The sequence below is a fragment of the Hipposideros armiger genome, unplaced genomic scaffold, assembly GCF_001890085.2.
Source record: "Hipposideros armiger isolate ML-2016 unplaced genomic scaffold, ASM189008v1 scaffold_186, whole genome shotgun sequence".
In the NCBI taxonomy this organism is placed as follows: domain Eukaryota; kingdom Metazoa; phylum Chordata; class Mammalia; order Chiroptera; family Hipposideridae; genus Hipposideros; species Hipposideros armiger.
In genome coordinates this window covers 98,815-125,617 of record NW_017731536.1, presented here as the reverse complement: position 1 = coordinate 125,617, position 26,803 = coordinate 98,815, and the positions used below count along the sequence as shown (strand labels likewise).

At 39.5% G+C, this 26,803-nt stretch overlaps 1 protein-coding gene across 1 annotated transcript in view; it reads left to right on the top strand.

Moving 5' to 3' along the window:
- The window catches only part of EPG5 (ectopic P-granules 5 autophagy tethering factor), a 108,654-nt gene that overhangs the window by 14,230 nt on the left and 67,621 nt on the right, over positions 1–26,803 (top strand). The window contains exons 4-16 of the mRNA XM_019652712.1: positions 1,071–1,207; positions 2,073–2,180; positions 3,042–3,115; positions 5,439–5,544; positions 7,683–7,797; positions 8,221–8,371; positions 11,552–11,707; positions 14,173–14,330; positions 15,499–15,653; positions 17,468–17,608; positions 21,125–21,289; positions 24,328–24,447; positions 25,079–25,338. Of these exons, the coding sequence (XP_019508257.1) occupies positions 1,071–1,207; positions 2,073–2,180; positions 3,042–3,115; positions 5,439–5,544; positions 7,683–7,797; positions 8,221–8,371; positions 11,552–11,707; positions 14,173–14,330; positions 15,499–15,653; positions 17,468–17,608; positions 21,125–21,289; positions 24,328–24,447; positions 25,079–25,338 (1,846 nt within the window). The remainder of the gene's footprint in view (positions 1–1,070; positions 1,208–2,072; positions 2,181–3,041; positions 3,116–5,438; positions 5,545–7,682; positions 7,798–8,220; positions 8,372–11,551; positions 11,708–14,172; positions 14,331–15,498; positions 15,654–17,467; positions 17,609–21,124; positions 21,290–24,327; positions 24,448–25,078; positions 25,339–26,803) is intronic.

Sequence of the window (26,803 nt, the reverse complement as noted above, 5' to 3'; positions counted from 1 at the left end):
CACTGCTTGGTATTACAAGGCACCATTTTGTGCTGGCTGTTGCACCTTACCCCCCTCGTATAGGATTGAGATCTGCCTCAACAGCCTTTCTAGACAGCAGTGCCATAGCTCCCTTCCCCATGGCTGTCATTCTCTGCTTCTCTAGGAAGCCAACAAAGCTCGCTCTTCATCATTAATGTCCCTTACTGTCCTAATTTGTGTGCTTGTTACCAAATCGAGTCCAGATAGTGTTTGATTGTAGAACTGGTAATCAGAAAAGCTTTTCATCCTCTGTCTCTTGTACTTTATTTTTGCTTGTCCAGTTTGTTGGGCTGTTTTTTTTTTTTTTTTTTTTTTAAGCTGAGCCATCCTGCTACCTGTTGGCAGCTCAGCTCAGACTGGACTTGAACCGCTGTTGCTCAGAGCTCAAACCCTTGAGCAAGCTGTTAACCAACTGAGTCACTGGGCTGGCCCCTTGTTGGGCTGTTTTTATTGTATTTAATTTTCGCCAGAGGATCTATCATGTTCTGAATTTTTCATTTCGTTTTGGGTTTTAAGAAAGTAAGCTTTCAAAAAAAAGAAAGTAAGCTTTACTGTATCATGTGTAAAATAACTAATCAAAGAGCTGGGGCTGGGCCAGAGAGCTGCTGATTTTTAAATAAAACATTTGATGAAGTTAATTTTCCCTTGCTTTGAAATACTTAACAAAATTAAATCCTCTTTTGGTTTACATATTTAGTAGAAATTCCGATATTTTGATGCAATTTTTCTCCTTGGATTTTCATCTAAAGTAAATATTTTGAGGTGTTTTTTGTTTTTTTTTTTAAAGTGGAGCTATTAAATATCCCCGCCCTACCCCCAAACACCATTTATGTGGGATTCATTTAACTCTCTCTCTCTTTTTTTTTAAAGTTGCAGAAAAAGGAGTTTATTAAAAGAAAAAATACATTTCAAAGAAACAGAAGTGGGCCCGAGCAGTAGAGAATGGCTCAAGGGTCATTATTAGAAGAGAAAGTACACTCCAAAGAGTTTGGAGCGGGCCGAGCAAAAGAAGCTCAAAAGGCCCATTTAACTCTCTCTTTAATTTACAGCTTCTAAACAGGCAGAAAGCATTCCCTCTGATCTGTGTCAGCTAAAGGAGTGCGTCAGTGTCTTGTTCATGTTCACCAGGAGAGTTAACGAAGACACTCAGTTCCAGGAGGACATTCTTCTCTGGCTGCAGAAATTGGTAAGGGAACAGAAATAGACACGGTAGTCTTTCTTTCTTTTATTTCCCTGGTAACGTAAGAATTATTTCTTATTGTTTTTCTTCAACAGTTTCATGTAATGAGTTAGTGACATTGTCTTGGTTCATGACATGGAAATAAATCACACTTACCGAGTGCATTATTAAGCACAAAGGACTTTTCTGTCTGATAAACTTTATGTTGAATGATCTCTTGCTTCAACTTAGGAAGAAATGGAAATGTGGGAAGCATGCTAGATTTAAGTAGATGCATATTCAGAATATGGGTATCTGATCTAAAATTTTCCCACATCACTTCTTTTTATCATCTTATGTTTAATGTTACACTTAATCATACTTAAAAAAATTTTTTTAAGGCAAAAAAGAAAGATATCGAAAAATGTAGGAAAGAGGAATGTTACAGGGATGGGTTATTTGTTTATTGGTTATGTTTCTCAAAGCGGCTGCCTTGTGTGCTTTTCTTAAGTTCATACTGGAGTTCTTAAATATGAGGTGACATTCTAAGCATACTTATTTGGATTTGAGAAACAATTGCAAACTGAGAGTAGATTACTTGAATTCTATCTATTCACGTATTGCCAGGAACGTTAGCGATTTGTAGTTTGCCCGATGTGAAAACTGGGTTTGCCTAGAAACTACTTAAGATATTTGTTATCAGACTACTCACAGATTCCTAGGCCTCTGTGTACCTCTGGTGGTAGAAACTCAGCAGTCAGTAGTCTATTTTATATTTGATTACTCTTTTGAAAGATCATGTGTATTTAAACATCAGATCAGTGATTTCACTAGACCTCTAGATACATTCTTCTTTTTAAATAGTGAAACTGTTATGTCCACTGTTGTTCAGGTTTCAGTGTTACAAAGAGTTGGCTGTCCTGGAGATCACTTCTTCCTTCTAAACCATATTCTTCGATGCCCGGCTGGTGTTAGTAAATGGGCTGTTCCTTTCATCCAGGTATGATGAAGAGCCTTCTGATTTTGAGGGATATATGAGGGAGATTTTGTTGAACGTTTTTCCTGAAGAAATTACTTAAAAAAAAACTTTAAAAAAAGGTTATTTGAAAATATTGATATTTAAAATAAGACTCTTAAAAATATATCCAGTATCTATTTGTAGGAGTTTTTATGCTGAAACTTTGTGGCCACCCATAATTGTTGAAATTAACATAGAATTGCAAAAACTCAGCTGTAGTCTGGCTTGGTAGGTTCAGTAGTATTTAATTCTGTAAAATTTATGTGTGGGAAGGCTCGTTAGGACTTTTTTCTGTAACTAAACACAACTTCTTTCAATTAACCCACCTGACACCACAGTTAGTACAGGTAAAATAGAAATGACTGGCACCTTAAAGTTCTTGAATATGGCAGAGATTTCATGTCTGTGTGATCAACTCTCATATAATCAATTTAGGTGTTGATTATATGGTTTATAGATTCCCTTCTCTGCTGCTTGCCTTTGGGTTGTTTTGTTATTCATTGCAACCACTCAGATGGGGAGAAGCCAACTATATGCCAAGTTCAACTTCTCCACATTACCTTTTGTTTAGATTACATTTTTGGATTAAAATAGTACTATTGTGCTGTGTCCTATATTGTTACAGGTAATTGATGTGAACTGCTCAGCTACCTGTGCTCTTTGAGTGGAGCTGAATCAGTACTGCCAGATAACCCGTGAACTGTGTTCTCTTGTGGATTAGGTGCCAGTCCCATCTTTGTTTTCTTAACAGCTCCCTTTGTCAGAATGCTGGTGAACTAAGATTATGGATACTTACTTGGGTTGTTGGTTTCTACAGTATGCATTTTCCTTTTCTGATTTCAGATCAAAGTGTTGAATAACCCATCAGGGGTCTTTCATTTTATGCAGTCCCTTGCCCTGCTAATGGCTCCTGTCAAGTAAGTGTGGAAGAGCTTTTTTTTTTAAAGATTTTTATTGGGGAATTGGGGGAAGGGGAACAGACAAGTTGCTGTCCTTTTGTCCTTCAGTCTAGTTGTGGAGGATGTTGCTTCACTGGCCCAAGCTGGCACCATCATTGCTCTCTTCCCGGGCGAGGCAGTTGCCAGCTTCTGGCCGGCCGCTCACAGTGGCTGCTGGCCGCTCACGCTGGCTGCTGGCTACACACGGTAGCCCATGGCAACCCACTGCCACAGGGGCTGCAGCCTACGCCTTCACCGCGACTCACGGCAGCCCAGCTCCAGGTTGAGCTGCTGTTCAGCATCTCAGCTGCAGAGGGCAGTGTCACTGGCCCTCATATGTGGGATCCGAAGTGGGGCCCTCTGGCATCCCAAGCCAGCTCTTAACAAACGCGCCACTCGGCTGGCCCAAGGAAGAGCTTTTTGAAATAGAAATTGAAATGCTTCTTTCTGTTGAACGATTGGTGTCCTAAATTGCCCAGATCCAAAGTGTTGCTAAGGGAAGTGTTAGCATTCCAGAATATTGCAGATTTTCTTTGGGTTTGATACGCTTTGCCCCAAAGTGACCCTATTAACTGCTTATGTAGAAATGATTAACCTTTTTGGGCCCCACTTTTAGTGGTTTTGCTTCTCCTGTCACATATGTCATTGTAAAAGGTGCCGTGGGGAGACAGAAAAGATTACCTGTTCCTGAGAAGAAGAGATTTAGTGGCAGGTGAAAAAAAGAAAAAACCACTGAGATTTAAGTGCTAAATTGTGAAGCTATGATTGATGCAATGAGGAGACTAAAGAAAGTAGAATGGAGTAGTCAGAGAGGGTTCCGTGTAGAAGGATGGAACGGCTTTCAGTAAGAAGGCGCAGAGGTACTGTAGGTGGGGTGAACAGTGAGCAGTGGGCCCAATTACAGGTAAGGACGGCTGCCTGGGGGACAGGTAGGTCAGCTTGGCTGGAGTGAAGGGGTGTGTGGGAAATGGTAGTAAAGGCGAATAACTAGTTGAATTGTATTATAGAAGACCTTGATATTAAGACACAGGGATCTAGATTTTATATGATCTGGCCTTTGTAGCAACTGAGAGTTTTTGAACAAGGGTAAAAGTTGCTTTTAAGGAAGTTTAGGCTCAACTGGAGGCACAAAGTATGCTTCTGCTTAATTGGTTTACAATTACAGACGTCTGGCTCTCCTGGCTCTGGAACCCAACCCATCATCAAGAGGGCACATCCTTACCTGGGGGAGAAGGCGGAGTCTGCGTCTAGGTGACCTTGAACTATGTTGCCACCACTAGCTCTCAGTCTGCCTCCAAGCTGAGTTGGGGTAACGGTACTGAGAAAGACAAAGAGGGGAACCTAAAGGTCATCTTCCCAGGAAAGGATTAAGTAGTTGACTAAATAAAGAAAATGTGGAAGAGGCGTGGTTCAGACATAACTTTATAGATTCTGAGTCCGAGTAACCGAGAAGGCATTGGCAGCCCCAAGAGGCAGAAAAGATAGAAGGAGCTGTTTTGTAAGGAGGAAAACGTGCATCATTGAGGCTTACAGTTGGACACACAAGTGACAGATCCCAGAGGACACATTTAGAGCTTTAGGATGGGAGCTCCTCCTGTTGAAAAGGCAGCACTGGAGCTGCAGAGCTGGGAATCATGGAAGAAAGTTCCTGGTTAAAGGAAGGAATGGATGAATTTTCAGGGTCAGACCAAAGAGGAAGGAACAGAGGACTGAGAACTGAGTTGTGGTCTAAGAGAAGAAACTTCTTGTTATACCTACTCATCAGGTCTAGCCAGCCCTTTGTGAAAGCTGGCTGGCAGGAATTCCCTTGATTCTTCTCTCTTACCGCCTGGATACAGGGGTGTGTTCCTGCATAGATAGATATGATTTGACTTAAAAAATTTTTTTTGCATTTAGATGTACTTTTTTTCCCTCAACAAGCTTTTGCACTCCCTGCAGACTATCCTTTTTCATGCAATAAAGCACCGACCTGGCAACACTCCAAGCCTGGTTAGAGTTAAGGCACTGCAGCAGTTCATATGTACTGAGGTCCCACTGTGTACAGGAGCGGTGCTGGCATAACTACTTTTCTGCAATTGCTCACCATTACTAATTCAGAGTGGTCGTGGTCTCTGCACTAAAATTAGTGACACTTTGGTCTCCTTGAGTTTTAGTCAACTAGTTCTCTTTTCTTGTTTACTAATTTAGACCATTTGAAGATTGGGTTGATGTCTGACTCTTCTTCAGGGGGAGTAGGTGATCCAGAACGCATGTGTGTGGGCTTTCCATGTTTGTGATTGGAGTGATTTCGCTTGTCCTTTAGAAATCGAGCAGAGTTCCTGTGCCACATGAAACCCAGTGAATGGAAGCCATCCTCTCCGGGGCCTGCGTCTGGGTCGTGGACACTAGTAGATGAGGGAGGAGAAGAGGTAACCCGTCTTGCTTGTATTATTTTGATTAATCATTTCTGAGCTCTTTTTATTATGTGCCAAATATTGTTCTAAGCACTTCCCACATATTATCTCATTTAATTCTCCTAACAACCCCTTGAGGCAAGTACTGTTATGACCCCATTTTACAGCTGAGGAAACTGAGGTGGGGGGGGGGTGAAGGAATTTGTTCCAAATCATATTTTCATTAAATGGTGGAGACTCTGGAACCTGTGCTCTGAGTCGTGTGCTATGCTGTCACCCTTTTCTAGAATATCTCCCTGTTGAGCTGGGGGGAATTTGGAACCTGGAAACATCTATGTAAATCTATATTATGTAAACTTTATATTAGGATTGTCTTTTATGTCGTCACAATTTTCTGGGCTTGAGATCTCACCTACAGATTACTTGAGTCTGTATAATAAAGAGCTGGAGCTTACCAAGGTTCTACCTTAACTCTTACAAATTTTCCAGATCTTCTCATTTGAAAAGTAGAAGATGGTTTTCTATTTTTGGTGAGAATTTGATGATCAAAATCCAACTTCTCAAGATAACACTTATACTTTCCACTGTACATATATTAGTGTATTTGTAAGGAATTTTCCCTCCAGCTCGTTACCAGCCCTGGTGCTTTTATGGTCCGAATCCTGATTTGATGTGCTTGTCCAGGATGGCCAGGGGCTGGATTTACTCAAACTCTTTCTCTTTAAATGGAGTTGAAAGTGTTTAGAATGGGCAGAAAGACAGCGGTGGCAGCTGTGGGGATCATGTCTGTGTAATTAGTGTTCACTGAGGAGTTGGAGTGCCTTCATAATCATTTCAGTCTTCCTGGGGCTTCCAGGAGGTGGTGACGTGGTGGTAAACGATGTGGCTGTGCAGACATCTTTCTTAGATTCTGAACAGACATCCTGAAAAGGACTTCTCAGGAGCTGGTGCAAATTTGTCTTTTAAAGATTATAGTGGAGCAAGTTTTTTTTTTTTAAATTCCAAGCGTGGTCTCTCCTAAGAGAGAAGTCTTTTTTTCTTGTAGCCTTCCTGCATTTAATCCCAGAGACAGATGATGAAAGACTCCGCAGAGGTGCCTGGCTCCTGATTAGCACTCACTGAATGTTGTTGAGTGAACTCAGGAACTTGTGGATTAGATGAGACTATCAGGTGTGCTGTTGACCCAGAAAGCCTCTGGGGAGGAAGGTACTCTGGCTTACCCACATCAGTGGTTTCTTGACACTAACTGTCTATTAGAACCACCCATGGCAGCTTAAAAACCTAGCCCAGGCCCACACCCAGACATCCAAATGTTTCAGTCTGCCTGGTGATTTTAATGTACAGCCAGATTTCAGAGCTACTGCTCTTAAGAGTTTGTGAGACTCTTGTTTATTAGCCATTTAGGACACATAAGAGGGTGAAATGAATGATTTAGGAAATTATGAATGAATTATTTTAGTCCCTTTCTGAAATTGAGGTGACAAATTCTTTAGGATCTCTAAATCTTTTTACTGCATTCTCTTTTGAATGTAGGATATCTTAGGATATCAAGTCAGCTTGGCTTTTAAGGGGACTTTAATGCTCTGTAGCAAACAAAACCCCGGGAAGATCCCCCTGTCTAATCCCTGTGTATGACCACTGTTGTTTTTATTCTGCTTTTAACAGCACTGATTGATGACAGAACTTCAGTCATGTGAAGCAAATGCTAATTGCTTCTTGACAAATCTGTTGAGTACAACAGTAGACCTTGATTTTAGAGCATGAGACTTGTAGCTAAAATAACTTGGACTCTAGTACATGGTGCTTTAATTGATGTTGTCAAAGCATTGACCTTTATAATAAAATCTCCAGGAATTTTTGTTTTTTTTTAAACCTTTGGGGTGGAAATTTAGTAAGAGCAGTTTTAACCATTGAAGAACGGACATGACCCAGATGCACGTAAAATTGTAATCGCAGTTTCAGGGGATTTGCAGCCTATCTCTGGAACTGATATTATAAATCTCTGTCCTGGATCTTAAATGTTCAAGTCCATGAAGACTCTGAAAATACCACATATGTATGCTTGAGACCTGTGATAAGTTGGCTCCTGTACCTCTAGACCATGGTGTGAGCTGATCAAATCAGCTGACGTGCTTTTGCATTTTTTCCTTTAGGATGAAGATCCTGAGACCAGTTGGATTCTCCTTAATGAAGATGACTTGGTTATCCTTTTATCACAGTTTCCATTTCATGAACTCTTTCAACATCTTCTTGGGTTTAAGGCAAAAGGTAGACTAATTTCTTTTGTCATATGTAAAACGTGTTAGTGGCAAGCTCAAACACAGGAACTCAGCATCAGGTCTTACACGTTGTGTAGGCTCCTGATTCAGGGCCTCTGGCCTGGCCATACTCTACGGAGATGACTGCGTCACACCTTGATGAGGCTTCCTTTGTTTCTCTTGTGCTTGTAATTTCCTACTTAGTGCTTCAATGCAAAAAGGGTGACTAGCTAGCACATTGCCCAGCTTGCATAAACTTTTAATTTTATACTTCGTCTCAGGTTTCCCAGTTCACACTGTCATAGGAGCCGGAGGGGATTGTTAATTCTTCTCCATCTTGGCTTTGTTTCCTCATTGAGGTGTCTCTACTGTGTCCTTCGTTGTTTTTCCTTAGTAATTATAATTTTTCCTTTTCTCTGATTTTAACTTCCAGGTGATTATTTACCTGAAACAACAAGACCTCAAGAGATGATGAAAATTTTTGCGTTTGCTAACTCATTAGTGGAACTTCTGGCTGTGGGGTTAGAAACCTTTAATAGAGCACGCTATAGGCAGTTTGTGAAGCGAATTGGCTATATGATCAGGTAATACTGCTGTTGGTGCATCATTTCTATTTGCTTTCACCCTGGGCAGACACAGATATGGCATAATTGGGATGATGGACATATTAGTGTATACTTCAGGTCTTATTTATCATAAAAGTAAGGATTTTTTTTCACCAACTACCTGATGGGAATTCTCTAAATGCTTCCAGTCAGAATATTTAATTATCTCAAATATAACTGGTTGGCTAGATAATTGGTCTTGGAATCAAGATCTTTAAAGCACCTGCTGGGTTGAACTTGGCCAAACTGAACTGAGTCAAGGAAAATTCAGTCTGTTTCCCCTTCCTTTGCTCTCTCTTTTGTTCTACCTCCTAGCTTTTTTCCTGGGGATTATCACTTAGCTATGGGAAATCAATTATAGCTATTTTGTGTCATTGTTTTCCTGTTTGTTCTCTCATTCTTATTCCAGTTTCTGCTAGATGACATTTAAAGAAAGTTGCAAAGATTTCATCAGTGGCCACTGTATTGGAACTGGGAAAGCATTATCATTTATTTGAGTGAAAAATGGGTTTATGCTTTTATTATTAAATATACATTTTGAGAATATGTACTGCTTTTCAGTGAATTAATTTTATATCCTCTTTACTGCATCATCAAGTTTTTTTATCTTACTGGGTCATTCCCTACAGCATACAAATACACTATTATTTCTTCCGACCTCTCTTCCCCACAAATTAATACAGAGGGCACCAAAAAAAATGTATACACATTTTAAGAAAGGAAAACTATTAAAATTGTAATACTCAATATATACCAATAACAAAAGATGAATACAAGTCATGTTTGACTTCTGCAATTACAAGAGGTGCTCAAAGTGGTTACCATCAGTGTCCAGACACTTCTGATTACGGCAAACTGCTGCTTGAGCAACGTAGACTAGTGTCTACCTGTATACATTTTTTTGGCATCCCCGGTATAAAACTTCTTTCTATTTTTGTTTCCAAGACAAAATTGATTTTAATTAATTTATTTTAGATTTGTATCCATCAGCTTTACAAAGCCAGGTAAATGATTATGGGATTCCCTGAAAGGCCGGGGGTCACTTTTAAGGTCTAGAGAAAGCCTGTAAGTAGAATGTAATGGAAATGAGATAGTGGGAGAAGGGAGGGTTGGTGACTTGGAGAGTAATTTCTTAAGAACTAAAAGCCTATCTACATTTTATCAGTAGGCCTGATAACTCATTTTCTGATTCTGCTTGGTAAATAAGGTAAAATCTGTCTTTGGGCTGACCTGCTTGATGTTTGTGTGGATTAACTGCTTACCATGTGCCAGGACTATGCCTTCTCATTTTATTCTTGCAATAACTCTGTAGGAAACATACTGTTATTGTTTTAAGATCAGTATTCACTGTTATTTCTACATAAATATTTACAGCTGATTATTGTAGTAAATTTTGATTATTCTTTCTTTGTTTTCTATCTGCTTGCTTTTCTTTATCACAGATTCTTCTCATACCTTCCAATTGTAGGACAGTTTTCAACAAGGTCCCTTTCCTCAGGTCATCTATTGGTTCCAGTGTTTTCTCTCCACAATCAGGCATTCCCCCAACACTACCCAAACAGCTCTGAAGAATGAAGGTTACTAATGAACTTCGCACTGCTAATCCAATGGCCAGCTCTAAGTCAGCATCCTGCTTTGTGTCTCTCACATAGTTCACACAGCAGCCTTTCTCATAGTTGGTTCCTTTCTCCTTAAAACATTTTCTTTGCTTGGTTCCCGGGATACCACAGTCTCCTGGTTTCTCCTCCACTTGACTGGCTGTTCATTTTCTGCTTCCGTGGCTATTTATGGCTATTCTCAATGTTGGAAGGCCTCAGGGCTCAGTCCCTGGACCTCCTCTCTTTATCCAAAATTGCTTCTTGAGATCTCACCCATTCCCATGTCTTTAAATATCATATAATTACTCATATAATTCTCAGATTTATATTTCCAGCCCAACTTAAGATATACTCATAAGCTAGTATATCTAGCTGCCAACTTAGCACCTCCACTTGGATGACTCATAAACATCCAAATTTAATATTCCCAAAGCGAAAGCACTCTTCCCATCCTCTAAACCGCTCCTTCCACACTCTTCCCATTTTCACTACGTGGCAACTTTATTCTGGTTACTCAGGCCAAAACACCTGGTGTCATCCCCGATTTTTCTCTTTTACCCCCACATCCTGTCTAGTAGCTAATTCTGCCATCTCTATCTTCAAAACACCATCTTTTATCAAAACTCAGATACTGCCAATTCTGAAGATATTTTTTGTGTGCCACTAAGAAAGAAAAAAATGCCGCCAAATTATAGCATGCTGTCAGTTTTAACATGCATTCCAGTTTCAGGGATTGAAGTGTGAAAGATGTGCATCCTTTTGAGTCCATGAAACATGCTATTTCCAGAACCCAGCTTCTCCCCGCCTTTACTGCTACCACCGTAGTTCCTTCTTAGGGGTTTCTCCCTGAGTATCACAGCAACCTTGCTTACTTACCTTGCTGCTTTTGCCCGTGTTCCCCCTTCACCCCGCCCCCAGCTTATGCTCACAACAGCCAGAGTTCCCTGTGAATGGTGAGTCAGCTCATGTCACTCCGCTCTCAGTCGCATTCGGATAAAGGCCCAAGTCTGTTAGTGGCCTATTTGCTCTCTATGGTCTGGTTTCCTGGTACTTTTCTGATTTTCTCTCCAGCCAATCTCCTCACTCGTTTGGCTCTAGCACTCGAGCCACCTTGCTATTTCTGCAACATACCACGCACACCTTGGAGCTTTCACACTGGTGTTTCTTCTACCAGGGTGATCTTCGCTTAGATGCCCCTGTGACTTCTTCCGGTCTTTACGTACACGTCCCTTGTCAGTAAGGACTTGCCCTGCTCTCAACCAATCCTCTCCCACCAACCCCAGAAAAACGTTACTCCCCTCTCCTACTTATTTTTCGCAATGTCACCTATAGCTAGCTACATGACAGATGATGTATTTTACTTTATTTTGTTTATTGTCTGTTTGCCCTCCACTAAATGTAAGTTAGCTCCATGAGGGTAAGGTTCTCCCCTTCCACTGAATTTCCTTCAGAATCTAAAAGATAGTAGGTGTTCAATATTATGTGTTGAATAAATTAATGCTTCAAATACAATGCAAAGCTGAGCTCATTAACGAAGCTGTGCTGTTGTCCTCCTGCTCAGGATGACCCTTGGTTATGTGAGTGACCACTGGGCACAGTATGTGAGCCACAACCCAGGCTTGGGCTTGGCCCTGGAGCCCTACTCCATGGAGAAACTACAGGTTGAATTTGACGAGCTGTTTTTGAGAGCTGTCCTACATGTGCTGAAAGCCAAAAGGTGAGAAGTATTGAGATAATTGTTGAGAAATGGCTCTCTTGCTAGTGAGAGAGATTGACTGAAGTAGATCTCTTAGAGTAATGTCTTAGTATGTTTCATCTATTCCTTATCTTTGGCAAATTCATGGGCTTTCTTCTCTGTAGTGTTGACTAAAATGATTCTTTTGGGGTTTTTTTAATCTTAAAATAACTGGGTTCTGATATCTCAGTTTTGCCATCCCTGAACTCTTGGGGTGCCTTGAGCAGGGATGAATTCTGTTTCACACCTGTCTCTGGTGCCTGCAGTGAGGCAGGATAGATGCGCAGTACACGGTACAAATGATTTTCTGACTTTATTGTTCATATGTCAGTGGTGGTTCTTTTACGGTTTTAGACAAAACAGAATAACCGCTCCCTTAGTGAAAGATGAGGACTCCTTGACTAAGCCTTAACCACTTTTAAGCACTCAGAAGGCATGGATCTAAGAGAAATAGAACTTGGGCTTAGAAATTTATCTTTCGATTACTTGTTACATTCTATATTGTTCATAAATTTGGAGGTCTTATGAGGTACACCAAATCCTGTTCAGAATCCTGACACCTGCTCACAGAACTGGTCTGCTCCTGGGGAAGAGCCTTCCAGCTTTGATCTCCTGTCACTGGATTTTGTGCTTGTTTAGCTGAGGCAATGCTCTCACCATAGTTACTTACTAGCTTTTATATTCTGAGCTGTGGACCATCCTGTAACATTAAATTTGTAATTCACAAAGATGTAACTGTTTTAAACTTTAAAATATTGAGAACCATTGTTCTTGAATATAATTTAGGAAATTTATTTTAGGGAAGAAATAATATGAGAAATTTAAGGCCATGACATTTAAATTTATTTGGCACTCCAATGAAAATTTCTGACAGTAGCTATCCCCTAACTTAAAAGAAAACAAACTAAAACCAAATGACAGCAGAAACCTAAGCCAGGTTTACTGCATGTCTGCCATAGAGGGAATTTCATAGCCTGAGATACACACTGTCTTGTGACATTATTTTTAAGACCTCTGCAATTTCCCCTGAATGTTTTGGGAACCTTTATGCAAGAGTGTCAGGTCCCATGTGAGATGTTACAATAGTTATTTATTAAGACAGAAGCCTGGCTCACCCAAACTTAAGAGAAGTTTCTTCAACTTTTGCTTAGGAGTTTAGCTGGTGGTTTGGACCACAAGTGGCCTGGTGGCTCACAGACGTGGGTTAAGCATGCACTGTTTAACTTCTTTGTCTTTTTCTCTTAATAAGCTTTGTTTATTTTTAATTGGCCAATTTGTAGTTTTGCCTAAAATACATTATAGCTGCAATTTTTGTATGCCTCCTTGTTTTATTTAGATTTTTTTTTTGAGATAAAATTCACATAGCATAAAAATTTAATCAGCATTTGAGTGTTGACTGTTTTTGAGATACTGGTTTAGGTACTGGATAATTAAAAATAGGACTCTGGGTTACATACTGCTTTATACAAAGGTGAATAGAACCTGGTTTCTGCTCTCAAATTGTTGTGGTTAGCATGTATCCATAAATCACAGTAACTTGAGGTGCTTCTCACTGTGTGATTTGAGGACCACTTGAGTCTGAGTCACCTGAGGTGACTCTAAAAAATGCACACTTTTGGGCCCCAGTGGTGACCCACAAAACCAGGGTCTCTAGAGGCAGGCTTACGGAATCTGCATTTGCCACAAGGTCTGTGGGTTTTTCTGCAGCCTATTGCTGTGTGCGAACCACTGATAAAGGGAATGGTAATGCCCAAGTCAGGTGCGGATGGGATCCTGTAATGGTGCTGAGGAGGAAGTCAGGGCAGGGCTTCACAAGTGGAGGGACGGGGGTTTGGAGGTAGGGGGTTCTGTCCAGGCTTGGCCAGGAGTGGTCTCCTTCTGAATGCACAGAGGGCTGTGGTTGGAAATATGGGTATGCGCTATATTGTGGAGGCCTTTGAACACAGAGCCGAGGAGTTTGAACTTCGGTGATGACTGAGGAGTCACTGGAGGGCTTTCCACTCCCCTCCCACCCACTACACGTGCACCTGTATGCGTTCTCAGGCATTTAGGCCCACATCCATGCAGCCTTTCATCACCCGGGTGTTCGTAGGATCTTTGGTTCAAAACCCAACCCTGCCTCTTACTACCACCCTCTCTGTGCCTTAGCCTCATGTGTGAATTGGGGATAATACCCATAATAGTACTTGCCTTGGTTTTCGTGAGGATGGAATGAGGTGATATATACATGATGTGATTAGAACAGTACCTGGCACAGACCCAGTGCTTCGTGAGTATTCCTGTTGTCGTTATCCATCCTCGAGGTGCCTATTACCGAAGCATGTTAGAAAACTTGCTGGGATTTAAGAATTTTTTTTTTCCTGTCAGAACTGAAGTTTTGTCTGCTTTCTCAGTGTGGTGAAGTTGAAAGACATATAAAATGATTCCTGCTTTTTTAAATCACGCAGACTTGGCATTTGGCTCTTTATGTCGGAAATGCCCTTTGGGACGCTGTCGGTCCAGATGCTCTGGAAGCTCTTCTACCTCATGCACCAGGCGGAGAGCGGGGACCTGGGGAAGCTCTGCACTGCCCTCCCGCCCGCCGAGTGCAAGAAGCAACTGCAAGGTACAGCCTTGCCGAGCCAGGCGGCATCCATCTTTCCTTACCTGTGTGTCTTGTCTTCATTGCTTTCTTCTCTTTCCTTTTAGAAGGACTAAGAGAGGATGTTTTTACGCTGTGTACTCGTGTGATCATTTTGAAATTTGAAAAAACGGATTTGTGGTTTCTGATTTATTAGAATGATAATTCCAGTTTTTGTCACTCCAGAAATGCTCTGGATAGTCATTCTTATTATAAACCCAGTCTGGGGATGGGAAATGAAACTTGGCTTGGTCAGCGCCCCATGGAGTAATTCTGGCAATCCAGGAAATTTGCTGTGCTGCCTTTGGTTTCTCTAGTGCGTACACACAGGAAAAGAATTGTTGGCCTGTTGCCTTCTTGCTGTGAAAAGTTCCATCAGAGAATATATTTTCTAAACAGACTCTTTTTTTTCTCCCTCCATACAACTTACCTTTGCAGCATTTAGTTTTCTGGAACGTGTTGCAAAGCTGTTGGTCAATACTGTCCTCTAGTCACAAAATGTAATATTGATTACATGGCATCCCCTGAGAAACAGGCAAAATGTATAAACTGCCCCATTCATCAATATTTCAGTCATGGTTATAATTTAATTTGTTGCCCTAAATATTATAATCAAATCTCTCTTGTTTGGAATGCCATGTTTGTGCTGATAGTTTGCCAGTCTTAACTGGTTTTCATCAGTAGGGTTGTCACTCATTTGCCTGACAATTACCAAGTAGCTTCATGTGTGCCTTTGAAGATGGCTCACCTAGTGACAGAGTAGTGCTTTACAAAGCACAGTGACATGTCATTTAATCTTAAATCACCTTTTGAGACAAATGAGGAAACTGAGGCTTGGAGATGTTAAATGTCACCTCTGAGGCTACATTATATGTAGAGTTGGAATTTTATCAGGGCCAGCCTTCTTCCTGATGCTTGTAGAAATCCATTCTGGAACAAAGAGTCTTTTATTTCAGCAGGAAAGAAGTTAAAGTTTAATAACATGTATATCTCCTCCTGTATACATGGGAAAAACCCAGGAACACTGAATAACTCCAAGAAAGCTTTTGTATCTTTAAATATTTCTAAATGTATTTTAATTTTATATCTTCTTTCTCTCTGGAAGAGTAAAGTGATATATATTTATTTTTTCCCCATTTTAATTTTCTTGCAGACCCAGAACATTTTGTGAACTTTGCGAAGTGTCTTTCTTCCATGAATAGCTCTGAAGAGATTTGCCTTCTGACGACATTTGCGCAGATGGCTCAGGCCAGAAGAACCGATGTGGATGAAGACTTCATAAAAATTATTGTTCTGGAGATATATGAGGTTAGAATATTAAGTTTTAGAAGTCAGCTAAAAAATATTTTCTTTTGGATTGTCCACCTATTGATTCTTTTGGGATTGCTTTAAAAAAACAAACAAACATGACTACCATATACTCTGTGCACTCATGGGTGAAATAGAGAATCAGAGGAACATCATTTTGCTATAAGGAATATTGAAAATACGAATCATACCCACTCCATTTCCACCTACTATCTTTTGACATTTGATACCTGGGTTTTGGTAAGAAATAGACAATCTGGCACAGCCTGACACTCAGTTTTTATATTGTCTCTTGTCGTGGCCCTCAGCCTCCCACCCTGCCAGTAACATGGAAACCTGGCTTTTAGCCAGTTTAAATGAGATGATAGAAAGAATACTGAACCTAGAGTTAGAAGGCCTGGGTTTGTTTTAAAGCTGCTATTAATTGCCCGTCTCACATCAGAAAAGATACCTTACCACTTCGGGCTTCAGTTTCCTCATCTATAAAATGACAGGCTGGGATGAGATCCTTTTCCAGAGCCACCCCTTAACAATGGAGGAGAGTGAACTTTGGACCCATGAGTGTCTAGGGACATACCAAAATGGTTACCAGAACATTCATTGGAGTTTTGTGTGTATTAAAAAAACCATGCACATTTTCAATTTAAGCTGTATTTTATCTGTCTGTCTTCATAAAGTATGTTTTCTCCAAAATATTCAAGTAAACTCAAGTAAAATTATGTTTGAAGAAGATTTCAGAGTTTATTACCCTCCATCTAATACTCCAGTTTGAGAATGACAGAACTGGATGAGTTCTTTTCCAGGATCAAATACTCTGTTAGGCTGCTCTTATACTTCTACTTTGTAACCATGCATGAGATTAAAGCCTCCAGATCCATTGCTTAATATTTATGCTCTTGAATAATATTTCAAAAGTTTTGACCAGTACTCATAGTAAAAATTACCTTCTATATTACATTCTGATACTGTATGTGTACATGTGTAAGTACATGCGTGAATTGAAGCAATACTTAATCTTACTGGATGCACTCACATTTTCTATTCTATTTTACTATACTGTTATTTTTCTGTTCTATTTCATTATATTAAAAAATGCTGGACATTGGCATCAATGGATTGTAACCTGTAGTTTGGAAGACATTGTTCAAGAGAAGTTGGTAAACGTTGATATTTTAGATCAGCGGTTCTCAACCTGTGGGTCGCGACCCCTTTGGGGGTCGAACGACCCTTTCACAGGGGTCGCCTAAGACCATCTGAAAACAAAAAGATATTTACGTTACGATTCATAACAGTAGCAAAATTATAGTTATAGAGTAGCAATGAAAATAATTTTATGGTTGGGGGTCACCACAACATGAGGAACTGTATTAAGGGGTCGTGCCATTAGGAAGGTTGAGAACTGCTGCTTTAGATGCTCTTGTAGTTGGGGATCTTATTTTGTAGGAGTGAACATGTATTTCCATCAATTGCATTCTGATTTTCATTATTTTAATGATTTCCTCAAATTAGGAAAGTTTTAACACAGAAGGGATTATTTTATTGCTACTTTGGGATGTATTTTCTGAATCCAGCACTTGAGGTCATTGTTACATAGTAGTCACCTTTCCCCTCCATTCCCCCTCCTCCCACCTTCCAGCCTCAGGGTAGACACTTTGTTCTCTGAAGATTTTGGTATCTTTTAGAACATGCTATGAACTGAGACTCAATGTGAGATTCTTTCTGCTTTACTTGAAAATATCATAAGTAAATTATGGAAATGAGTCTTGACTGGTAATTGGTATTGAAAGTGCTCTCTCCCCTCCCTCCCGCTTTAGGTCTCTTATGTCACCCTGTCCACCAGAGAGACGTTTTCAAAGGTCGGTCGAGAGCTGTTAGGGGCCATCACCGCTGTTCACCCTGAGATAATTTCTATCCTTTTGGATAGAGTTCAAGACACCATTGACCAGGTTGGAATGGTAAGAGCACTGATTTTGTTTATTTGTTTGTGTTGCCTTTTTTTCCTTTCAAATCCTGGAATAATGGAGCAGTGGGAAAAAAAGCAAGGTTGTTGGGAGTGACTGAGTCATGAGCACAAAAGGATGAAGAGAACATGTATGTGTCCCAAGCTCTGTGCCATTCACCATGCCTACTCGGGATTAGCTGCTGCTTATAAAAAGCTATGATTGTTATTCTTTAATCTCCTCAAAGTGACCTTTCTACCTTCCTCAATACCAGGTTTTTACTTTAAATAATTAACTATAAAGCCTATAGTTTATTAACAGTTTTTATTTCATAATTTTGTTTGGCTTTCATAATTCTCATTTTATGCTTGGAAGAAACAACTTTGATTAAGAAACAAGACACTTTTAAATCAGTCAAAAGCAAAATTAAAAGTAGTAATTTAAGTTGAGCAAGACACATATAGTTTATTTCTGTCTTTTGTCACTATCACTTTTGTAATCTTTATGTAGTTTTTAGTAATAGCTTTATTGAGCTATAATTCATATATCATGCAATTATCTGTTTAGAGTGTACAAGTCAATGATTTTTAGTACATTCACAGATATGTACAACCATTACCACCATCAATTTTAGAAAATTTTTATCATCTCAAAAAAAAAACCACATACCCTTAGCTATCACACTCCGTCCTTCCATCCCCCTAGCCCTAAGCAACCATTAATCTACTTTCTGTCTTTATAGATTGGACTACTCTGCACATTTCATGTAGGTGGAAGCATGCAATATGTGGTCTTTTATGACTGGCTTCTTTCATTAGCATGTTTTCCAGGTTCATCCATGTTGTATATAGCATGTGCTTCATTCTTTTTTTATGGCCAAATGATATTCCATTGTATGGATGTACCATGTAATAAGACCATACACTTAATGAAGTTTTTCCTCATCTGTAAGAAGGCCATAATGTGTGAGTTTTTCTAATGGCAGATAGTCATGTGTAATAACTTTAAGAGGAATGTTTAAAATGATATAGTATTTTTCTGTGGACCTATATTTATAAAGAGTCCTTCTATCGTTTAGTCACTTGGAACAGTACATGGTACTTTTTTTTTACATTAAATTCTGTTTTGTTGAGAGTTCTTATTAAGATTCTTTTTTCTAATTGTTAGGCCTTTAATTTCCTTTTGTTTTCTTATTGCATTGACTGTGTCCTTTATTGCAATATTGAATAGATGTAGTGAGAGTGGACATCCTTGCCTTGTTCCCTGTCGTAGCGGAAAAGCTTCAAAAGTTCACCATTAAGTATAATGTTAGCTGTAGGTTTTTCATTGTTGCTCTATATTAGGCTGAGAAAGTTTCCATTTCCAGTTTGCTGAGTTTTTTCATGAATGGTTATTCAGTTGCTTTTCCTGCATCCATTAGGATGATCTTATGATTTTTTTCCTTTTTTATTAATGTGGTAAATTACATTGACTGAATGTTGAACCATCATTGTTTCCTGGAATAAAAACCATTTCATTGTGGTGTATTGTTCTTTTTATGTATTGCTAGATTCAGTATAATAATATTTTTTGTTGAGTATTTTTACATATATATATTCATGAAGGATATTAATCTGTAATTTTATTTTCTTGTGTTTTTGTTAGTTTTCGTCTTTGTTGATTTTAAGTTTATGTTTACTATATTACATGAGTTGGGAAGTATTCCCTCTTCTATTTTTTGTAAGAGTTTTTATAAGATTGTTATTCATTCTTCCTTTAATGTTTTATAGAGTTTACTAGTGAAAACATCTGGGTCTAGAGTTTTCTTTGTGGACAGTCTTTTGAAATTTTTAAACAGAGAACTGTTCAGATTTTTATTTTTCCTGAGTCAGTTTTGGTAATTTATATCTTTAAAGGATTTTTATTTCATTTCATCTAACTAGTTGAATTTATTGGCACAGAGTTGTTCGTAATATTCCCTTGTTAGCCTTTTAATGTACGTAGGGTCTTTCCTGATAGCCTCCTTTCATTCTTGGTGGGCAGATACATGCTATACCATTATTTTATGTAGCTGGGGTAGGTGTTTTTCTGTCCAAATCTCATTACTATATCCATTGATTTAGTGCCATTATTTTGCTTTCTGTCAGATACTCACCAGATGAAGTAGGATTTTTTTATAATTAAAAAATAACTATTTTACTATTTTATTCAGAATATTCAAGACTTTTATTAATAAATCCTCATGAAAACTTAACTAAGTATATATACAAATACACACACACAAATGAAAGGAAAGATCTCTTTAAAATTCATTCTTTCTATTGTTCTTTCAAATTTTGTTTTTGCGTCCCATGTAGAAACCTGAAAAATGCTGGATTGTATGTTTAAACCTGTGTTGTCCAATCCATGTAACTGTAGAGACTCTGAAATGTAGTTAGCCCAAATTGAGAATCACTGTAAGTGTAAAATACTCACTGGGTTTTGAAGACTTAGTATGAACAAAAAATGTAGCATACCAATAATTTTTGTAATGATTACATGTTGAAATGATAATATTTTGGACATATTGAATTTAAAATATATTAAATTAATTTTACTTGTTTGTTTTTGACTTTTAAAAAATGTGACTATGGGCCGGCCGGGTGGCTCAGTTGGTTAAGAGCTTGCTCAAGAGTTTGAGCTCTGAGCAAGAGTGGTTCGAGTCTGGCCCAAGCTGAGCTGCTGCTGAGCCGCCAAAAGGTGGCAGGATGGCTCAGCTAAAAAAAAATAATAATAATAAAAAATAAAAAAAATTTTAAAAAATGTGACTATTACAAAAATTAAAATTACATTTGTGACTTGCATTATAGTTCCACTGCTTGGCACTTTTCTAGAGATTATAAATAATCTTCTGATCTGTCTTCCTTAAAGCAAACTGTATTAAGTGAACCCAGATTTATCTTAATTTGCATACATGGATATGTTATTTAAAAAGTGGTGCTATAAAATTCTTGTAAACAGGATTTAAATTTTTTTAATTATAGAATCTCTCATATATATAGAAACGTAGAGAAGTGTAGTGAGTTGCTGTGTATCCAACATCCAGTTTCAACAATGACCAGATCTTGGTTGATTTTGTTTCATCTTTATCTCCATCCACTCCTGGCCCCTCCTCCCTAGAGTGTTTTGAAGCTAATAGAAATATCTTTTTAAATACCATAGAAGAAATAATTTTTTAAAGTGCTAACTCTTTTTGTAAAATGAATTACCTACCCCTGATTTATCATGATGTTAAATTTGGATCTTAGTATGGTAGTTTTCCTAAATGGAAGTATACCAATTTACATGTTGAAAAAAGATTGAACTTTATAAAGTATTACAAAATGTGCTTTTGGTGTATCATTAGTTTCAGTATTCATTTGATCTGATTGTCCATTTCATTTGTCTAAAAATTAAAGCTGCACCTTTTTTTGGAGAAAAAGTCGAGCAAACAGTTTAATAATGTAGTATTGCAGTAATATAGGGTTTTCCTTAAGTTTTGATTTTAATTATTATCATTTTCTTTTTAATAAGGTCTCTTTGTACTTGTTTAAAGAATTGCCTTTGTATCTTTGGCGACCTTCTGCCTCCGAGATAGCTGTGATTCGGGATTGGTTATTGAATTATAACCTGACAATGGTGAAGAACAAATTGGCCTGTGTTATTCTAGAAGGACTGAACTGGGGATTTGGTGAACAGGTATGTATGAAAACCATTCCCTAGAGACTGGTGGTTCTACATCCATCAGTTTCAAAGAAATGTTTTCTCAAAACATTAACATTTTCTAGTATCATTTGCAAAGTCTGCAAATTCTTTTATTGGGTTGTCGGGAAAGTTATGACGCATGTTTGTGACAGATGGCACTATTCATTTTTGGAAGTACTAGAGTCATTCACATCTATGTTATTCCTATGTCATTTGACAGCTGACAGTTCTAGCTTCATTCTAAAAATAAAATTGAGCAATTTGGTTGAGTTTTGGAGATTTTAGAACAAGTTGAAGATGGAAGACCAAAATGTGCATTTTTGCCATATTTTACTGTTTTACTTCCATAAAGGGAAGAACGCATGTCAAGCTTGTGAAAAGTTGCATCAAGTTTATGGGGACAAGGCTCTATAAGAACATCAGTGCCAACGATGGTTCACAAAGTTCCGTGCTGGTGATTTTGATCTCAACGACACTCCTCGGTCAGGGAGGCCCACCGAGGTTGATGACGACAAAATAAAGGCATTGATCGAATGAAACCCATGTTACACGACATGAGAGATTGAAGAAACATTGAAATCCATCATTCAAGCGTTCACGACCACCTGAAGAAGCTGGGATATGTAAGCAAACTTAATATTTGGGTTCCGCATGAACTCAAAGAAGTTCATTTGACGGCACGTATAAACATCTACAATATGCTCATTAAACATGAGGAAAATGATCCTTTTTTGAAGCGACTGATAACTGGTGATAAGAAGTGGATTGTTTACAACAATGTGGTGTGCAAACGGTCTTGGACCTGACGTGATGATTTGCCTCAAATGACATCAAAAGCAGACATTCATCAGAGGAAGGTTATGCTCTCAGTGTGGTGGGATTTTAAAGGTGTTGTGTTTTTCGAGCTCTTACCAAGGAACCAAACAATCAATTCGAATGTGTACTGTCGGCAATTGGATAGTTTGAACGAATCCACCATCCAGAAATGTCCAGAGCTTGTTAATTGTAAAGGAGTTATGTTCCATCGTGACAACGCGAGACCACACACAAGTTTGATCACCCGTCAAAAATTATTGGAGCTTGAATGGGATGTGTTGCCACACCCACCATACTCACCTGGTGAGTATGTACCATCAGACTTCCACTTGTTTCGCTGTCTTCAAAACTCCTTGCGTGGTATAATGTTCAATTCAGATGAGACTGTAAATCGGCACCTTGTTCAGTTTTTCACAAATAAAGACAGGTCCTTTTATGAATGAGGAATTATGAAGCTCACTGAAAGTTGGCAAAAGGTTATCGAATAAAATGGGTAATATATCATTGATTGATCTTTGTTCTTTATATAAATAAATGACCTTTGAAAAACATAGACAAAATGCGTCATGACTTTTCCAACAATCCAGTAGCTGTGTCAGAGTTTAGAATCTTCTCTTTAATTCTGCTTTGCAGAGTGAGCATCCTCTAAAATGAAGATTAATTGTTCCACACTGAGAGTTCTTCCCTTTTTCTTTATAGACGATTTCTTTGTAGATCTGTTGTTTTATGTCTGGCTGTTCACTGCACTTCCTCCTAATTGCCTCTCCTGCCTCTGGTCCTTCCTCCTCCTGGGTTTTGTCTTGCATGTCGTTGCCAGATTTGTCTTCCACAGCACTGTGCATTGGTTAATAGCCTGAGCTGTGAGCCAGACTGCCTGGGTTCTGATCCCAGCCCTGTCACCTGCTGTCTGTGTGACTCTGAGCAAGCTTCCTGAACTCTCTGGGCCTCAGTTGCTCATCTGTAAGCATTGATATTAATGAGCTTGCTTCACAGGGTTGTTGTAAGTATTCAACAAGTTAAGACATAATAAACAGTTTTTGGCACATCTTAAGTACTCAGTGGTGGTAGTTTCGTTAATAGTTTATTGTTATTAAGGGCTTGCTACCTATCATATGTCTCCAAAGATGTCAGGTCAAGTGAGTTTGACTGTTAAACCATTCCTGCCTCTTTACCCTAGGCTTTAGTAGTTGGCTCCTTGACCAAAATATTTAAATATTTTAAAGGGAAAATGAGAGAGAACTCGGTTCTCTCCAACTGTGTGCCAGCTTTAGTTCTGAGCAAGTCATTGAGTCTTCCCAGCCAGCCATCGTGTGTGGTTTGCATGGCCATGACCCCCACTGTACAGATGAGGACTCTGAAGCCAGGGTGCTTTTCCCCCAGGGTGCCCATGACCATGTGGAACTGACCGTGGGTCCACCTGGCTCTTCTCTCTCTCACATGCTGGTGGGTGAGTGCTGCAGGGGGCTGCTCTCCACCTTCACATTCTCTGCTTGTGAACAGAACCCGTCCCCTCTCTCCCAGAGAGCTTCATGAAGACTCCCCTGTGAGAGTCTCCTTGCTCTTTTGTTAGAGTTAGAAAAGTCATCTTCTGTGAGAGGGTTAAGGAATGTATTGGGTTGTCGGAAAAGTCATGACGTATTTTTTCTATGTTTTTCCTTGCAAAAGTGCATCATGACTTTTCCAACAACCTAGTATTTTTTCAGGCTGCAAAGTAAGACTGGGTAGGAAATCTGACAGACAACTTTAGGCTCCTGAAGGAATATTTTGCCTGTGTTGTTGAGCATTTTTTAAAATATTTTCTGTGATGGTAGAACAAGAAAAGGGAATGTAGCCTTAAAATATTAAGTACCTTTCTGTTTAATTAATAATAATTAAACATCTTCCTGTTTTGTGCAATGCCCTTAAACTTATAACCCAAAGTCTAAGAGATTCTAGGGTGGGGAAGGGGGTTACCTTCAAGGAAACCTTATATGACTTGGGTCTGGGGTGACTGAGGTCCATACCTATCTAGGTGCAGTGTAATGGTTCTTTAAATTAAGATGTCAATTTTTTTTCTTATTGTCATTTTATAACTTCATTGTTAGGGGATGTGATTTTTGGAAAATTGAGCTTTTGTATCCAAGATCCTTTTTTACTATTCTGCCTAGTCTTTTGTTTCAGATATATGTATATAAAAATCAAGATGGCATCTTTGTGGTTATTTTTCTCTTTAATAGGGCACCCTTCATCTGGATCAAGCAGTCCATGCTGAAGTGGCTTTAATGATTCTCGAAGCGTACCAGAAATACCTTGCACAGAAGCCATATGCCGGGCTTCTTTCTGAAAGCATGAAGCAGGTATTTCCTTCTCTTATGTGTTGAGAACGTATGTCTGTATGATAAACGGCTTGGGTGGATAAAGTTACAGTATTTACCCTTAGGTTTCCTAGTAATATTTCTGGCAATTTAAGATATTGGTTGCATAAAGAGTTTTCTTTAAGAAGTAGCCTCCATACTACTATGACCATTTTAATATTGTGGAATTAGAGTTGAGCTACAGCGGTGTGCTGGAGCTGGCTTACACTGGCCCAGGAAAATTTCAGGAACTTTGCAGGCCAGGTTGTTAACCTATCAGTAGGTTGAAATTGACCATGGTGGGAGTTCTTTTTGCACACTAAAATTGGCAAATGTTATAAACGAGCACCCTGCACTCCAACTGGTTGTTAAACTTATTTACCAACACACCATTTGTTGTGTAGCAACTTTTATATTATGACTCTTTTGCATGAGCTGACTCAGATTGACTAGCAAGCAAGCAGAAGTAGTCACTATGAGCGAGAAAAGACTTTTTAATTTAGTGTCGCAAACACTGAGTACCAGTAAATAATAAGTTCTCTCTTTCAAGGGCATTGTTGATCACAAAAGGAGATGGGTGAGCCTGCTGATTTAATGTGTATGTGACTAATGTGGTTTAAAATAATTGTTTTAGGTTTCATATTTGGCCAGTATTGTTCGATACGGAGAGACACCTGAGACCTCCTTTAACCAGTGGGCCTGGAACTTGATCTTGAGGTTAAAACTGCACAAAAATGACTATGGAATGCAGCAGAACTGCCCAACTGTCCCCTTCTCCAGCACTGTGCCTGACATGACAGAGTCACCCACATTTCATCCTCTCCTGAAGGCTGTTAAGGCGGGCATGCCCATTGGCTGTTACCTGGCCTTAGCCATGACAGCCGTGGGCCACAGGTACATTGGTGGGGCCGAACCTCTAGGGTTGCTGAATCCTGTAGTCAGTGATTCTAGAACCTCATCTTTCACATCCCAAGGTCTGAGGCCTCCATCAGACCTCTCTAGGGGAATCGGGGCCAAATCATAAGCCTGGATTAATGGCTTATCAAGGGGAAATGCTGCTCAAATTCATATAAAACAGATTTGTACCAGAAGAATCACCTTGTTACATAATGAGAGTTATACGTGTCACCCAGAGTGGAATATTCATGTCAGCAGTAGATGTCCTTTCTGCCTCAGATTAATGATCAAATGAAAGTGATTGGTCACCTGTACTGAATTTTAAAGTGATGGCAGCCTAACTCCGATTCCTCAGCAGAAGGGTTGAACCTGCCCAGGGGAATGGAATGCCTGATTAGGCCACATGCCTCTCTGGCACGAGCCCATAGCTGCCTGTATTTCTTCTACTGGAGTTGTCTGCTTAACCTTATCAGGGATCTTCTCTGAGGTTAGGACTCAGGAGCTGTGTCTGTGTTACCACTTTAGCCTTAGAGGTGAAGACCGCATCTGGTGCAGTAAGTAGCTGAAGGAATGAATGAATTCTTAGGTGGTTAAAAATCCTTTTCCTTAAGATTATCTTCCTCTGATATATAACTTTTTTCTAGCCTATCCATTTTTTAAAAAACTTCTTTGACCTATGCTTTCTGATTCTTGGGGTTTAGACTCAGGGTACCATCTTTGTAGCACCCTGACTTCAGTATCTTGTTCCACATAAAGTATATTTTCAGTGGGATGCCAGTTATCCTACCAGTTCTTAGTGTTCAGCTTTGTGCCACCAAGTAGGAAATGCAGAGTTGGTAGGTAGCTGCCTTCAGGTTGTTGAAAGCATAGTGGAGATGGTAGACATGAAACAATTGGTCGCACCAAAGATATACTCAAGGGCTGGTTGGTATGTATAAGGCAGTGGCTCTCAACTCTGTTGCTATTTAAATCACTTTTTTTTCTTTTAAGATTTTTATTGGGGAATTGGAGGGGAACAGCATTGGGGACTCAGGGAAGAACAGACAGGTAGACAAATTGCTGTTTTGTTCTTCCGTCTAGTTGTGGAGGACATCGCTTCACTGGCCCATGTTGGTATGATCATTGCGCTCTTCCCGGGTGAGACAATCGTTGGTCGGCGGCTCAGGGCAGCTCTCGCTGGCTGCCGGCCGCTCACGCTGGCTGCTAGACACTCATGTAGCTCATGGCAGCCCACTGCAGCCCTGCTGCAGCCTACGCCGTCACCGGCGACTCACAGCAGCCCAGCTCCAGGTCGAGCTGTTGTTCATCATCTTAGCTGTAGAGGGCGCAGCGTCATTGGCCCTTAATGTGGGATCCGAACCGCGGCCCTGCTGCTCAGAGCTGGTGCTCCCAAGCGAGCTCTTAACCAACTGAGCCACTTGGCTGGCTCTAAATCACTTTTGGAGCGATTCTAAAAGTACCG